The sequence below is a fragment of the Aptenodytes patagonicus genome, chromosome 1, assembly GCF_965638725.1.
Source record: "Aptenodytes patagonicus chromosome 1, bAptPat1.pri.cur, whole genome shotgun sequence".
Classification (NCBI taxonomy): Eukaryota; Metazoa; Chordata; class Aves; order Sphenisciformes; family Spheniscidae; genus Aptenodytes; species Aptenodytes patagonicus.
In genome coordinates this window covers 59,187,202-59,203,998 of record NC_134949.1, presented here as the reverse complement: position 1 = coordinate 59,203,998, position 16,797 = coordinate 59,187,202, and the positions used below count along the sequence as shown (strand labels likewise).

Sequence of the window (16,797 nt, the reverse complement as noted above, 5' to 3'; positions counted from 1 at the left end):
CATTTATGCATATAAGTGTACTGGAAATAAAGGAAAGAGTTTATATTTAAAGATAAGCGTATCATTTGCTATGTTGGGATCCATAAATCATTTCTTACTTGACACTCAATTATTAAGTGCATAGTTCTAGCATGCTGTATACCAATCCTGTACAGACTTGTATAAGAAAATCCACTCTCCAAAGAGTTGTAAGATGTGCTACAGGCCATATCTGCTTTCCAGGTACAAAGGTTCCACCTGAAGAGTCCATGCATATTAAATTTCAGAGGTAGATAACACATATTCAGAAGAGACACAGATTATGTCTTCCTTTTTGCCAACGATGGAAAGTTTTAGTTGAAATTATTTTACTAAAATGTTACAAAATTTAACTTCCCACTTCAAAGGCATTGAAGCAATGCGGTTTAGGAAAGAGATGAAGCAATAGGCAATGATAATGTTAGTAATCTTACACCCTGTGATACCTAAGAGAATGCATTGTAAGTTTGAAACCTACTCGGCATGCATGGCCGGCAAAGCTTCAGGCGTGCAGGATTACCTGTTACCTGTTCCTGGAGTTCCACAGAGCAAACAACATCTGAAGATTTTCACTGACAGCTAGATCCTGTGATGTAACCACCAACCCAGCAAGTCTGAAGATGGAGGGGCTGTTTGAGTGAGGAAGGAAAATGTCTGCTGGGAAACGAGACCTCTTTTCTAAGGGTGGGGGAAGAACGTACATAAACTTAGTGGCCTCTGAAAATCAGAGCAGGAGAATTCCTTTCTGCCTTTATACTGTAATGCAAAGTAAATTCTGCCCATCCAGCGAAGTCGCATATTCCCCCCCTCGTCTGCAGGTTTTATATGCACACCTCCTAATAATCCAAACGACACACAATTTTCTCAGATACTCCCATATTCTCTTTCTTGCTCTGCACGTTTCCCTTATTCGCAGTATACATTTTTTTCCTTGTGTATTGAGGTAGTTCTTGTGAGACCCTAACTGTGCTAACTACGGTTTTGGTCAGTACTACAGGGATTTAGAGAAGGTGTAGTAGCAGTGCGGGACAGACAGACTGACTCTGGCAGATATATTCTGTATCTGGGGACTCGTCTCAGTCCCCCGTAGTTTACCCCTGAGAGCACAAAGCTGAGTGTGTCTTTCCCTTATGGCTACCTAACTTTCCTATAGATCATCATCGAAGGCTACTGGGCTATGTTTAAAAGCTGGATTTAAAACAGTGTGGCTGCCTTGGATATAGGATAACTTCAGATCAACTCTTCTCACCATTTTTCTTTTGTTTCCTTTATAATTTATTATTAATTGTTGTTGAAATTGGTAAAGCTTACTTTTTAAATTATTACTCAAATTAAAGGGTTACAGAGATAAAGGCAATTCTCTCACTCCGCGCCCTCCCCTAATATATCCATGTACAAATAAACATAAAGTACAGAATGATCCCTGCCTTGAAGATTGTCTAGCCTAGAGTAAAGCAAGAAACAACACAGGAGTGAAAACCAGAGAATTCTTTCTTAGTCTTTCTCACTTCGGCTGCAGTCAATCCTCTTTTTTCTGAAAATACATTAGTCCCATGATCTGGTAATTGTTAACATGCGTATTGGCAATGACAAACTTCCCTCCCCTCCCTTCCCAGTTAAACAGTCCCATCTAAGTAAGTGCTTTGGGGGCTAAAATAAGAAGTACAGACTTCCTATTTTACAGGCAATTACACAGACTTTCCTGGAAAGGGCGTGGTTTGCTTCTTTGAAAGTGGCATTTGAGGTGCATAGATGATACAGCAGTTATTTTGAAGACTTACTTGCCAAGAAAATCCTGTGGTCGGTTTATACCTTCTGTCTCCAGTTCTAGGGAAGTGTGGTTTTGCTGGTTTCTGCATCAGAGGGTTCTGATGCTGTGGGGGGAGGCTGGACAGGGAGGATCACCCGTCAGGTTGAATCATCTGCCTCACAGACGGCTCTGGATCCAGGTAAGGGAACTGCTTCTTCTCTGGGGAAAGCAAAACGGCAGAGAGTCTGGTCTCATACAAGGGCTTGTGAGTCGTTAAGGGGTTCCTCATCTGTAATGATTATTCAGGGGCTCAGCCACCTGTTTCTGGTGTAAGGAAGTGGCATTCAGGAATCTGAAAGGCAATAGGAATTCAAAAGGAGTTTTTTTCCATGCTCCTCTAAAGTAGAAAAGAGTCTCAGCTCTGTAACATACTTGAGGAGGTGAGTTTATTATACTTTTGAGAGAGCAATGAGAGATGGCCAAAAGGACTTGAATTCCAGTATTGAACAGTGTGGTCCATGGTCTTTGAACCATCTCAATCTACTCTCAATCCCAACAATCACAAAAAAAAAAAAAAAAAGAAAAATAGTTTCTTTGATATTATTTCTACAATTTGCAACTTGTTTGGGGAGCAGCTGGAAAAGTAGCATGTTGAAGAGAAATCTGAAAGTGAATGAATATGGAAATTCAACCCCTGTAGCTCCCAGGAGCTATGCGGTTGGGGATCATTTTTTTAAGGAAAGGTAAAAAACAGAACACCATTGTGGTTCATTAGGAAGGCCCTGAGCATGAGGAGCAGAAGGATGTATGAATTTGAAGGCTGAGTTCTCTTCACAGATTAGGATTGTTTCTTGTTGCTACTCAGCTGAAAGAATCCCTGTGCTTCCTTGGAAATATGCGTTTACTTCTTCTTTGCTCATATTGCAAGCTCACACAATAAGAAGACATAGATTTTGTCCTACAATAAATACTTGGTAGAAGTTCTTTCTGAATGTCACTCCAACACGAAGCCTAAAGAAGTTCCCTAATACAGTTTTACTTCTCTTTATGTGAAATGAAAACAAGAAGCTCCACAGTAAGCAGAGCAAGAGAGTAGCCAGCGGGCAATGAAAACACTTACCTTCTGAATTAGGATCAAACTTGTGCGCAAAAGACAGTATGATCATGAAAGAGATTTTCATCCTTCTGCTGAATCTGTATTTAGTCTTCAGTGTCCAAGCCATTCGAGGTGAGTTTTAAATTTGTAGTGTCTTTTATCCTTCCATTATTGCCTTTCTTTTTGTATGTCTCCTTCTTTCAGCTAATGCACTTCCTCATTTTCTGCTTGCTTTTCTGCTTCCTTCTGCCACCGCCTTCTATGCTGTAGGAGAACAGACAACTTGATCAAAACCAGTGTGTAGCACATGCATGTGCAGACAAATCAGTTGTAGGTTGGTGGTATGGACAGGTGAAATACTGGACAAATGGATGAGATGAACAAGCTGACTGGTTAATGAGTGAATAAGAAGGAGGAATAACCCTGATAGTGAAAACAGGAAAATGAAGGGCTGCGTGATTCAGATGGTACTGTACAGGAGTAGAGACAAGTGGACAGACACAAGAGGAGTGTGTGTGAGGGGACGATCAACAGCAACGTCCAGATGACCTGATTTTCTTGTGGAATTGCTGATCGATAAAGAGACCACCTGCCATACCCATTGCTTGTGTTTCTGAGTTTAATGCCTTTCCTCTTCTGATGCAATGAGAGCTACTTTCCTTCTTTCTTTCCTTCTTTCCTTTTTTCTTTCCTTTTTTCTTTCCTTCCTTCCTTCCTTCCTTCCTTCCTTCCTTCTTTCTTTCTTTCTTTCTTTCTTTCTTTCTTTCTTTCTTTCTTTCTTTCTTTCTTTCTTTCTTTCTTTCTTTCTTTCTTTCTTTCTTTCTTTCTTTCTTTCTTTCTTTCTTTCTTTCTTTCTTTCTTTCTTTCTTTCTTTCTTCTTTCTTTCTTTCTTTCTTTTTCTTTCTCTCCTTCTTTCTCTCCTTCTTTCTTTCTTTCTCTCTCTCTTTTTCTTTCTTTCTTTCTTTCTCTCTTTTTCTCTTTCTTTCCTTTTCTTTCCTTCTTTCTTTCCTTCTTTCTCTCTCTCTCCTTCTTCCCTTCCCTTCCCTTCCCTTCCCTTCCCTTCCCTTCCCTTCCCTTCCCTTCCCTTCCCTTCCCTTCCCTTCCCTTCCCTTCCCTTCCCTTCCCTTCCCTTCCCTTCCCTTCCCTTCCCTTCCCTTCCCTTCCCTTCCCTTCCCTTCCCTTCCCTTCCCTTCCCTTCCCTTCCCTTCCCTTCCCTTCCCTTCCCTTCCCTTCCCTCTAATTTGATTTAGCAGAGCTGGGAATGGGAAGTACCTCCTTGGATCACCCAGTGCAGCAAGTCTGCGTCAAGACTAAGCCTGTACCCATCCTAAACATATCAGAATAAAAGTGTTGTCAGAAGGTGTGCCTCATGGACATCTACCTTTTCCAGGACAGATGCCAATGCCTGATGTCCGCAGTAGCTGGCGGAGTTATGCTGCCTGGCCCAGTGTCAATTGCAGGATATCTCCCTTTGAGATTTCTGAGGGAAAATGTATTACAGTGTAGGTCAGACTGGTCTCTTGGCATTCCGAGCCTTAGCCTTACATTCAGACCATCCCTTTCGATGTAGGATGCTCCATTTTCTGGTAATGCAAGGAATGCCATAGAACTTACTTTGCACTGGTTTTTAGTAGAAGGTCAAAGTAAGGTCCCTCTTATGCCTGCTAGCTAAGGCACCATCATAGTTTTCTGATGTTTTTTGCCTAGAAAAAGCCCCTCAACCAAGCTGACAGTAGTTTGCATCAAGAAAAACTATTTGAGAGAGCACACTCATGTTTGCACGCTGACATCTCTGTCATCTGAAGGTCATATCCCAATGGCGCAGCACAGATATTACCCTCAGAGAAAATAAAGAAGGAGAAGAAAGCAACTTGCTTCATAGTGAATGTACCAGGGCTGCCTGTATTCTCCCACTTCACAGCTGTGAGGTTAAAAAAAAAAAAAGTTATCCCTCACGAGAGGTCTGGCCATTTCTGGGTCATAAATCTACTTCCAACAAATTAGTTTGGGCATTATTCTGAGTCATAACAAGATTCTTCCCAGAGCATCTCACTTTTAAATATACCTTTCTAGTGTCATAACCTTTACTAGGAGGTTAGTGGCAAAGAAGTCCCATGCAGCAACACGCAAAGATTAAATGATCACCATATGCCTGCTGACCATGGTATCTGCTAATCCCTGGAAACAATCAGTGTTTGAAAAGTGATACCTTGGCTAGAATTAGGTGCCTTGCTGGCACAAAGGTCTCACTTCATTGTTGTTACTTGTAGCTTGGTTTGGACACTTGCACATTGTAGAGATGTGCAGAATGGCCACGACTTTCTACGTATTTTCAACAAGAGTCATTTTCTGGTGCCATGAGGAGAGTACTGTTATCAGCGCCTTCCCCATTCTGCTGGCAGAATCACTGCACCTCCTGCTATCTCTCACTATTTACATTTGTAATCACTGCATCTTGTTTGCCTGAATTCCTTTCTCAGAGAGTATCCCTATGAAGAGCTTGAGCTGCTACAATGACTACAACTCACAGAGGACCTGCACATGGATGGAGCATTCAGAGGCTCATGCCCTCGTTGGTATGATTCTTTATCAAAGGGATAATATTGAAATGTAAGTACCTGAAATGTGCTGTGCTGGATAAAAGTCCAAAGGGAACTTGGCCGCAACTTGGAATCCTGGGGACCAGCAGTCAGGTTTTCAGAAAGCATGGCCACCTCTTTCTGTCATTGGATTAAAGTAAAAGTTGTGCCTGCTTCTGAGGCCTCTTCTAGGAAGGGAGGAATGAATAGGGTGTGCTAGTGGAGTTATTTTTATCACCTTTACGATTATTTTCCCATAATTTTGTTGTGGGATCATAGATATGAAATAAGATGGGGCATACAGGTTGCTATTAATGGGGTGGAGAAGATGGCGTCAGAACAAATGTGAGCCTGAGTGTTGTTTATAAACCTAAAAGGGAGAAGACATTCCCACTGTTATTTTGCCCATTTAGGAGCATCACTGAGAGTATGGTTTTGATAACTTCTGAGAAACATGTATAGACTGTATGTTTGTGAGATAGAGAAGACTGGTAAGTTCATCTGTGCTATCACTTTTCCTCCCAGAGATACTGGTGCGTTTATGACAGTATCTCTCCGTTACATCTGTTTCCTTATGAAAAGAGAACTGAATCACCAGACTGGATCAATTGTGAGGATAAGAACGGACAGAGAGGGAGGAATAGTCAAGGGAGAGAGGAAGACAAAGGTGGAAAGCTGAGAAGAAAATGAATTAAGAGTCTGGGGATACAGGAAGGAAAGAGAAACCCTTGATTTCATTTTAAAGAAGAGAGAATTAGTAGACCTAAAACCAGCTGAAATCAGTGGAAGGTCTTTGGAGCAGGACCTTAAAGCTAATGCTTCTGGGAAAAGATGATATAAAATTACTTGGACCTTTGGAGGATTCTCTGGAACATTGTTACATGATGGAGCGTGTGGATCACACAGGAAACATGACTGAAGTGAACTAGTCAGAGAAGCAGGTATTAAGTGTGGACAGTCACACAGCTGAAATCAAAATGGCCAATATTAAACAAGGTCAGCTCATAGATGAAGAATAGTTGACTAAATCCCAAACTGTAAGGTAATGCTGGTGAGTAGATAGAAATACCTTCAGGACTTCACAACCTTCGGGCTGACTCTTTTGTTTAAGGGTACGCAACATGTATGGTCAGTCCCACCCATGCTTCAGGAATATCCGTGGTTTCCTTGCTAATACCCAACTTTCAAAAATATCAATAGTGCTGAATAATGCTTGCTGACATATAGTTGGCTAGGAGACTCCATCCTATCCTGGAAGACAGTATTTGGCCTTAGATATTCACAACTTAATATTTCTCATCTGAACTGGAACAATGTAATATACTGGGCATGAAGCCATAAGCACAAACAAAATTCCAGAGGGTACAAAAAGAAGCAACACATCTTTCTAGTAGCTCAGGCTACTGCAAGCACACAAAGCTTATCCTCTCCTGTCTAGTTTAAAATACTGTTTCTAATTTTCATGATACTCCTTGGCTTGGAGAAAGGCTATCTAAAAGGACGATTAACATTCTGGATGAAATCGTTAATGAATACATAAGGTCCCTTGACAGAACAGAACTACTAAGGATACAGAAATACATTTTGGTTGGAGAATTTTTTTTTTAAGTGTCTTTCTGGGACTGCAAAATGAATGTCTTCAAGAAGCTAAGGATCAACAGAAACTTTACTGCCTTTCACTCTGAGTAGAAGGTGCATTTCCATGACATTATTTTTCATCATACTGTTTCTCACATAAACAATATGAGATCACGTAGAGTTAGGCTAAAACCTAACAAAAATAGACTGGTACCAAAATATAACATTCTGCCACACAACTTTGAAATGGGAAGGCATTTGACAAAAATCCTGGTGTTAAAAATGTTTGTCATATTAACTCATGCAAAACAGGACTAATAGGCACAGTGAGAAGAGGACATAAGTGCCAGAGTAAATTATGACAACAGAATGGGATGGAATTGGTTTCAGGCATTTAATTTTGCATTAACTGTAGGTCTCCAAATCAGATCTTTATAGATCACTTTCTCTATACACAGGGCGAACAAGGAGCTGCTTTGCAAACACCAGACAGAAAACGACTTACATGAGGCTCCAGACTCCTATGTGCACTGGGTTTGTCGCAACACTGAGAACAATTTTGGAATAGGGATATATGATACTTACAGCTTCAAACCTAACAAGATGCTTCAAGCAGAACTAAATGTTGATCTTTTCCAAAATGGTAAGGATTAAATACCAAATACTCATTTTCCACTCAATATTAGGGATCTTTGAGAATGTATTTGCCGTTCAGTCAGGAAGAGAATTCCACTTACATTCTGAAAACTGCCAGAGTTCCACATTGAGAGTATGGGGCAGGGAGGGGCGAGGGCAAGTTTCTGGGAGCACCTGGACCTGGAAGGGGGACTCAAGGAGGAGCTAATTGGTGTGGCAGGGATGAGATACTCTGGAAATGGGGAAGCTTACCTAGGTGTTTTCTTCCCCTCTTCCTGTCCCTGTCCTCACTATCTCATCCCATGGGTTGTACCTTCACCTTCCAGTTCAGACCCTCCCACCTCAAAACCTCTCAGTCAGCTTGATGACATCAGGAGACTTCTTGCTGACCTGGAAAGCAGCTGATGGAAGCCAAGGGCTGGGCAATGCACTGGAGTATGAAGTCACTTACAAGCGGGAGTGGGAGTCCTGGGAGGTAAGAGCAGAGGAGCTGGGCTGCCCTGGTTTGGGCTGCACCTTTTTGGGTGGTTGACAGCCTGCGGTAAAAGCTGTGCAAATAAATGGCCTTTCCGTTCTCAGGCACTATGAGGAGATGCAACAAATGTTGTTGCAGGTCAGGCGGAAGGGGCTCTCTTTCTGTTTGCAAGTGACTTGCCCAGTGAAATACCATTTGTCCTGAATTGAATGCAAATGATTTTGCCCTGAATCCCTCCCAAACGGAATTAAAGCACGTTCCAACAGGAGCCTGCGTGTTCATGTGGGAAAATGGCAAAATACCTTTGAAGCTGCTTCCCCTTCCAGGAGGATGCACTTTCTTTTTTTTTTTTTAGTTTTGAAGTGTGCATATCCCCAACTCCCCAATTTTCTCCCTCCGCGCTCTCCCACCTTTCCCCCAACAACAGAAAGCTGCCTCGCTCTTGCTCTCCAACACCACACGTTGCCATCTCAGCCACAAGGACCTTGTCCCAGGGAGCAGCTACGTTGCCCGTCTGCGAGCCAGACCGGGGCAGGCCAGTGGCTTCTCTGGGCCGTACAGCGAGTGGAGCACGGAGGTGTCGTGGGAGACCCCTGAAGGTAGCGTGGGACGGAGTGGTGCCCTGCAGGGGTGGAAGCGCTGGCTGCGAAGGCAGACCTTTCCTGTCACTGAGCTTGCTCTTGTCTTCTCTGAAGGTGGCCTTCAGCCCAGGAACCTTCGCTGCCTCTTCAATGGTGCAGATCGTCTGACATGCAGCTGGGAAGTGAAGAAAGCGATCATCACCTCTGTCGTCTTTGGCTTGTTCTTCAGGGCCACTCGGGCATCAGCGTACGTGCTCTGCCCATGGCAGCGTGCCTGTGCCTCTCCCACGGAGTTTCTGCTCTGTCCCATTCCCCCTGGCCTCAGCTCAACCTCTTTTTCTCCCCTCAGAGAAGAGGAGTGCTCTCCCGTGCACGAGAAGGCTTTGACCCACATCCCCTATGTGGTCCAGAGCTGTGAGATCCCTGTTAGCAACTCCAGTCGTCAGAGTCGGTACCATGTGTCTGTCCGAGCCAAGATGGAGGAGAAAGTGATTGAAGCCTACAAGAACAGTGAGTTGCTGTGTTGTTTCTTGCTTCTCCTGGTTGTTTCTTGGAGAGATGCCTGTCTGGGCAAGTGGGGCTGAGGACAGCGGTGGTGAGGAAAAGCGTGTGGGAAGAGGAAGAGTCCAGGACTGATGAAGAAAGGAACTGGATGTGGTGTCAGGTCAGAGGTCTGGGAGAGGTGGCTTGTGGGTGTGGAGTTCCTCAGTGGCACTTGTTACTCGGAGGAAGGTGGCAGCGGTGGAAACTGCTGTGCAGAAATGTGGGTTGTGACCCAGAGCTCCTCAGTGAGCGACTGTCACCCTGCTGACTTCTCCGTGATTGACCTTCACGGGTGTCCCAGGTGACAGGGAGCTGTGGTGAGAGGTGTCTGTGGGGAGTGTGTCACTATGTGATGTCTCAAGAAGCCACTGGAGCTCTTGTGGGTTTGTGCAGTGGCCCCCGGAGCACTGGATGAGGTAGGACTCCTCTGCTGAGTGAGGTGCGCCAGGTGGATCATCTCTGCCTGCATGTATCTGGAGGTACTGGTGCTGCTTTTCACAGGCTAAAGCTGGGAGAGCTCCTGCAGTGGGTGAAACTATCAGGTAGTAGCTCCAAGAGAGCTGACAATCTCTGGAAATGTGGTGGACCGGTTCAAATATTGCTTTATGGCTTTTCTGTACACAGGGAGTGCTGTCAATATCAATGGATATGGATTTTCTGTTATTTAATGGTCTGCTGGTTTATTGTATTTGACTAGAACATGAAGATGCGGGGGATTAAGAAGTGTTAAAAAGCTGAGACTTCTTAACATTGCATAAACCAACATTGTTTTCAGTCTCTGGAAACTACTCACAGTGGTGAAAGGGAGTGCTGGACCAGTATGTTGATTAGTACTCTGAGACATTCCGTGTGTTCCAGTTAAGGTGCTGCCGCCTGCAAATGTGTCAGTAACAGTGACAGAGAGCCAAGAGTATGAACTGAGGTGGATAAAACACACTTTTCAGTATGGCTTCATAAAACAGAGATACCAAGTCGAGTACTGGAAAAACAACCAATACGGAAAGGTAAGCCTTAGAAAGTGCAGGAGTCCTGGATTTCTCTTTGCTGGGCAAATGGGAAGGACGGTTCCTCTCACCTTCATCACGTGTGCTTCTTTCTTCTCCCTAGACTCTCCAGAAGTTAAATATCAGCAATGATGAACCTCCGTTCATCTTCACCCTGCAGATGTTGGCATCATCTACAGAATATACGGGGAAAATGCGTGCAAGGGTGAATATGCCTCTGGATTATGAGGGGCCTTGGAGTGAGTGGAGTGAGGAGTTCAGCTGGAAGACTGAGAATGGTACTTTTCACGCAGGCTAGTTCTGTAAGATTTTGTGGACTCTTGATGGCTGAAATGCCTCTATAGATAAATACACTCTCCCAGCTGGGGTTGAAATTCGGTCCAGCCATGAGCTAGCTGGCGTCGCTCAACAAGGTAGGTAGCTGTCCTGTCTGCGACCTTGCAGTACAGCAGCAATGCTAATGAAGGAGGTGAGCAGGAATGACCTGTTAAGCTTCTTCCTACTTCCCTTCACAAGGTGAGTACAACCAAGCGTAAAGGTTTTCACATGAAGAATCAAGCAGAGATCCTGCCCAAAAGATCATCCTTGTTTCCTGATTCCAGTAGTCCATTCTGCCATCAGGGACTGAAGAGCCCGAGACTGCAAGAAGACAGAATATAAGCCATCAGTCTTTTATATTTGCAGAGTGCCTATAGGGTTGCGTAAAACACACAGTAGAGTCTACTGGAGATAGGAACCTTTACACGTTTTTGCTGTTCCTGGACTCAGAGGCAGAATGTCTGCTATCATATGGTCTTGTGCCCAAAGTAATATGATCTTATATGATTTGTCCTGAGGAAGCTTGCAGTGGTAAGACAGTAGGCAGATTCTGATGAGTGTACTCAGGAAGAAATAGGTATGTAGCTGATGATCAGTTATGGCCATCAGCAGAGGAAGCTCTTTCTTAGAAAGACCCCATCTCTTCAGGACGGTGCAGAGTAAGGCAGACCTAAGATGCCTGAAGGCATGCCTATTGTTCATGGTGGAGTAGGGTACCTAACCATCTTTTTATTAGCATAAAGTGTTCACTCTGATGTCAGTAAAAAGTGAAAAAGAATCGGTGAAGGAAACGATGAACTCCTTTGGTCAGTAAGCTGTTCAGGCCACGTTTGGTCTCTCCGACTTTGGAGGGTATCCCAACAGTTTGAAGGCCTCTTGATCCCATCCCGTGACATGCCACCTACCTTTCCCTGATCTGCTTGCATGAAGAGTGACCAGAGTGAAAAACCTGTTACGGGAAGCAGCCGCTCTGCAGGTGGATACCTATTTCTCTTTTCTCTGTTTCAGTTCTGCCACCAGTGGTTCTCCCAGTGATGCTCCCAGTTCTCATCATCGCTTTGCTAATAGTTGCTTATTGCAGCTATAAGTATTTCCTCAGGTAGGCTTGCGTTGTGACTAGGAGATTTAGCAGCGTGTTGGCCGCGTGGGTGGCCTAGAGACTGAGGCACTGCTTGTCCCCCATGGGAGAGAGGTCTATGTGGAGATGAGCCTTGGTGTGCAATGGGCAGCCTTGTGCATGCCTGTGCAAGGGTGAGAGTTGTGTGGCGACATTCCAGGGCCTTGGTGGCGCCTCGCTGTGCAGAGCAGCACGGTGTACGGGGTACAGCCTTTTCTGGTTGCAGCCACATTGAGAAGCAAATCTTGAAAACTCTGTCTTGCTGTTGCAGGAAGAAGCAAATGTGGGAGGAAAAGATTCCGAACCCCAGCAAGAGTCTCCTGATCCAGAGCTACCTAGGGGTAAGAGGGAACTGTAGCTTAAATTTTGCTCTTTTAAAATCCAAGGTAGCAACTCTGCTGTCCTTTTTTCTTATTTCTCTGAAAATTTTAAACTCAATCATTTCGTGATCTCTGTGGCCAAGACAGCCACCCACCATCACATCTCCCACAAGTCCTCCAGTATTCACAAATAACAAGTCTAGGAGGGCATCTTTCCTAGTTGGCTCACTGAGTACTTGTAGTTAGGTCAGTTGTAAGGCAATACGGGTTTGAAGTAACTGTCTGCTGGAGAACATAATACACCTTCTAGTCATATTAGTGAAGTTGTATCCCTATTGCCAGATGCTGTAGGCTTTCCTATTTGTTTTCTTTGTCCATTAGGAATGTATAGTTCTTGATTCTACTGCCAGTGAGACAGTGCTCTTTTGTCATGTCTGCTTTTTCATTTTCAGAAAGTACATTTAGGAAACTGGCCAACAAGCAGCCAGCTGGATTTCAACAACTACAACCTTTCAGAGAAGATGGAGCAGGCTAGCTTCCTTCAAGTTGTGGACAGGTGAGTGAAGAGCACATTATAGTGACACTGTGGACAGGAGTCTCAAGGAGGTCCCTAAGTCATGGCAGACTATAATCAAATGTTCTGTCACTAAAAAGGCTATACCAGTTGCTTTTGAGGAAGGGATACAATTTTTTGCAGTCTGGGTTAGCCTGCTTCTCCAAGAAAGACTTTTTCTAACCCTATGTGTAGCTATAAGTATTTTCAACTAAGCTTGTTTTATATTTAATGTTTACCACAATAATATCTCTCATGAGCAACTTTAAACTTTCCCGCATTCAGGCAGATGAAGACTTTGGCAGAGTCTCCTGAAGGGCAGGCTAAAAAGGCAGATGTTTCCCCTTTTGCACTGGACCTACAGAACTCATACCATGCTTTAAATGAGCCAGAGCATGCCCCAGTTGCCTGCGCAAGTCAGATTGCTGGCCATTCCTTTCATGTTTCAAGGAGAAACAGTGCTGATGCAAGTATTGCTTCCAAGAGAGCAATCCCTTGCTTTGCTTTCAATGGTCCATACTTGTACAGCCCAATGGTGTCCTCCCAGCCTGATATGCATCGGACCCTGGCAGTGGACCCAGTGGGAGTCTGTGAGAAATCAGTTTCCCTTCAGTATGTGACCCTCCCAAAGGAAGACTGTCCCCAGGCTCCACAGAGGCAAGGACAGCCAGGAGCAGGTCTTCCACAGCCCTTCCTGCTCCCAGAGCAGAAGGATATGATGCAGCACCTCGACAATGAGAAAGAAGTCTCACCGGCCCCACCAGCCTGTGGGAAAGGCACGAATGTGAGAACAGAAGAGCAGAAATCTCCAAAGGCTCTTAGCTGTATCACATCTCCTCAGCAGTGCTCCTTGGAGTACGTCACCACAGAGAGCCTGTTACTGCCATCAGCTGTCGACTCCCCCCATCCGCCACTTGTCACTGCTGCGGAGTTGCCTTGTGACTCACAGGACCCCCAGCCCCCCAGTGACCACTCTTGCCATGAGTTTTCTCCTGGGAAAACTGGTGTCATGGTCTCAGTTTCACATCAAGCACCAACCTTGTCTCCTGAATTGCACCTGGATACATTTGGAGACTATATTACTGTCCCTTTAGGTCTCCATGGACATTCAGAACGCACAAAGATTTCTTTGCCTGTCTTACAGAAGGGAAACGATCTTCCTAGAAAGCAGGCTTTGTCAAAGTGTAACTTGGTGGTGTTAAACCCTGACAGCAGTGAGCCAGTTTTCCTTTGCCAGGTTGGTGACTATTGCTTCCACAGCCTGAAATCCAGTATGAAGACGGATGTTAGTCAGGAAGACCACCAAGTCAAGAAACCTTCTGAAGGCAAGACAACACCTGGGAAGCCTGTATCTGATGACGAATCCATCACTGGCAAGGAAAAGGATGTATCAAAAATGCAGGCTATTCAGCTTTTCAAAAACCTGAAATCAGATGATTACTTTTCCTGGCAGCAACCTTTGAGGATCACAGAAATCTGTTAAATGGGCAAATATTAATGAAAACCAAAGCTACAGGTAACTGAAAGAGATTGCAAATATCTGATGAAAATGAACCCTCAAACCTAGGAACAAATAAATGCCAGTTCCCTTTTCCAGCTTCTGGTACAACATGTTGAAAGACTTGAAGTAGCTCAATATCCTTCTCAATGGCCTTCACAGGTTTGGCATGAAAGACAATCCAAATATGTCCCTTTGATGTTTTTCAAAACTTTTGGCTTATCCACAATGAACAGTTTAGCCTCCTCATGATCCTGTGACAGATCACAGTCATCTTGCAATAATAGCAGATTGCCTGAGGCAAAACTCGTGGCAGGAAATGCAGACTTAACAGCATGAAATGCTATCGGAAGAAGACAGGCTTGGAAACCTTGGAAAGAGAACTTATATTCTTAAAAGCAATTTTGTTGCTCTTTTGTGTGTGTGTAAAATAGATCCAAGAGTCTCCAAGGAGCTTTCATATCTTTACCTTTCCACTACTGGCATGAAATAGGTATTGTCGAAGGTGAAAAATCCCAGACAGTAATAGAAGGGTAAATAAAAAATGAGAAAAATTTGTTGAAGTCCAGGAAACCTTTCTTAATGTTAAGGTGCAGTGTATCACAGCATATTCTAAGGGTAAGAAGAGAACATTACTGGGATACATAAAGTAGGCTGTAGAGAACCATGGGGAAGAAGACATATTACTGAAAGAAAACCCAAGGACTCGTAAAGTGCAGTGAGAGAAAGAGAGAGGGGCAGGTAACAGAAAATGATAGGCAAGAAATGTTGTGAAGGTGCAGAAGCCTGTATCTGCTGGGGTTTTTCTGTTTCTAAGTGTTAAAGTACTATATGGTTTTCTTTTAAGTTGTTTGGCTGTTTATGCATGATAGAATTAATCTTAACTATGTTATAACCTATGTATATATAACTATATATATAACCTATATATGTTATATAACCCTAAGAATAACCCTTATTCTTAGGGGTTTTTTTTTTCTAAGTAATAAGCTGTGTTGAGGAAGAGGAGCCTTTTTTTCCCCGGTTCTGCTGTAAAGAAAGTGGTGTAAGATAAGAGCATTTTTTCAGAGCTGCCAGTCTGTGATCGGTAAAAGGCTTTGGTTTCAGACCTGAAGGTGGGCTTGCATTCCAAAAAAACATTTCTTCTTTCAAATATAAAATTTTTACTAATAAAAAATATTATTTCTTCCTATAAATCTTTCCTTTCATATGTTAAGAGTATTGTGGTTACGATAACATTACTATTAGCTCATCTGATCAGGTCTCAAAAAATTCTGTAGGTTCAGCTATGTTACCTGTGAGGTAGGACGTTTTCTCCTGACTTTGCTATATTATTTGACAAAGATCATAGAATCATAGAATCACAGAATAGTTTGGGTTGGAAGAGACCTCTAAAGGTCATCTAGTCCAACCCCCCTGCTGTGGGCAGGGACATCTTCAACTAGATCAGGTTGCTCAGAGCCCCGTCCAACCTGATCTGGAATGTTTCCAGGATGGGGCATCTACCACATCTCTGGGCAACCTGTGCCAGTGTTTCACCACCCTCAGCGTAAAAAATTTCTTCCTTATATCTAGTCTATATCTACCCCCCTTTAGTTTAAAGCCATTCCCCCTTGTCCCGTTGCAACAGGCCCTGCTAAAAAGTTTGCTGTCATCTTTTTTATAAGCCCCCTTTAAGTACTGATAGGCTGCAATAAGGTCTCCCTGAAGACTTCTCTTCTCTAGGCTGAACAACCCCAACCCTCTCAGCCTTTCTTCATAGGTGAGGTGTTCCATTCCCCTGATCATTTTCGTGGCCCTCCTCTGGACCCGCTCCAACAGGCCCGTGTCTTTCTTATGCTGAGGGCTCCAGAGCTGGATGCAGTCCTCCAGGTGGGGTCTCAGCAGAGCAGAGTAGAGGGGCAGAATCACCTCCCTCGACCTGCTGGCCACGCTTCTTTTGATGCAGCCCAGGATACGATTGGCCTTCTGGGCTGTGAGCACACATTGCTGGCTCATGTCCAGCTTTTCATCCAGCAGTACCCCCAAGTCCTTCTCGGCAGGGCTGCTCTCAATCCCTTCATCCCCCAGCCTGTATTGATACCGGGGGTTGCCCCCACCCAGCTGCAGGACCTTGCACTTGGCCTTGTTAAACCTCATGAGGTTCACACGGGCCCACTTCTTGAGCTTGTCCAGGTCCCTCTGGATGGCGTCCTGTCCCTCTGGATGGCATCCCGTCCCTCTGGCATGTCAACCGCACCACTCAGCTTGGTGTCATCTGCAAACTTGCTGAGGGTGCACTTCATCCCACTGTCTATATGATTGATGAAGATATTAAACAGTACCGGTCCCAATACGGACCCCTGCGGGATGCCACTCGTCACCAATCTCCATCTGGACACTGAGCCGTTGACCACTACCCTCTGGATGTGACCATCCAACCAATTCCTCACCGACCAGACAGTCCACCCATCACATCCATACCTCTCCAGTTTAGAGGGAAGGATGTTGTGGGGGACCGTGTCAAAGGCCTTACAGAGGTCCAGATAGACGACATCTGTAGCCCTTCCCGTGTCCACTGATGTAGTCACTCCATCATAGAAGGCCACTAGGTTGGTCAGGCAGGACTTGCCCTTGGTGAAGCCATGCTGTCTGTCTTGAATCACCTCCTTGTCCTCCACGTGCCTTAGCATAGCTTCCAGGAGGATCTGTTCCAAGATCTTCCCAGGCACAGAGGTGAGGCTGACGGGCC

The 16,797-nt window shown here is 44.4% G+C and overlaps 1 protein-coding gene across 2 annotated transcripts; it reads left to right on the top strand.

Annotated features, from left to right (window-relative positions):
- Positions 1-1,810: 1,810 nt before the first annotated feature.
- LOC143160583 (cytokine receptor common subunit beta-like) lies at positions 1,811-15,281 on the top strand. Of its 2 annotated transcripts, XM_076338394.1 has the most exons (14): positions 1,811-1,967; positions 2,834-2,996; positions 5,345-5,474; positions 7,480-7,664; positions 7,984-8,132; positions 8,560-8,731; positions 8,828-8,960; positions 9,063-9,223; positions 10,115-10,260; positions 10,364-10,538; positions 11,587-11,677; positions 11,967-12,036; positions 12,468-12,571; positions 12,854-15,281. In XM_076338394.1, exons 2-14 carry the CDS (start codon positions 2,927-2,929, stop codon positions 14,049-14,051), a joined length of 2,784 nt encoding a protein of 927 aa, XP_076194509.1. In that variant the 5' UTR covers positions 1,811-1,967; positions 2,834-2,926; the 3' UTR covers positions 14,052-15,281. The 2 variants fall into 2 exon arrangements, with proteins under 2 accessions (XP_076194509.1, XP_076194500.1); XM_076338385.1 differs by having other exon boundaries at positions 8,828-9,223.
- The last annotated feature ends 1,516 nt before the right edge of the window (positions 15,282-16,797 follow it).

Excerpts from the sequence above, each read along its gene's own strand:
- LOC143160583 (XM_076338385.1), top strand. The coding sequence starts at position 2,927 with ATGATCATGAAAGAGATTTTCATCCTTCTGCTGAATCTGTATTTAGTC. Across the intron at positions 2,997-5,344 it reads CAGTGTCCAAGCCATTCGAG|AGAGTATCCCTATGAAGAGC; the intron begins GTGAGTTTTAAA and ends TTCCTTTCTCAG. Across the intron at positions 5,475-7,479 it reads CAAAGGGATAATATTGAAAT|GGCGAACAAGGAGCTGCTTT; the intron begins GTAAGTACCTGA and ends CTCTATACACAG.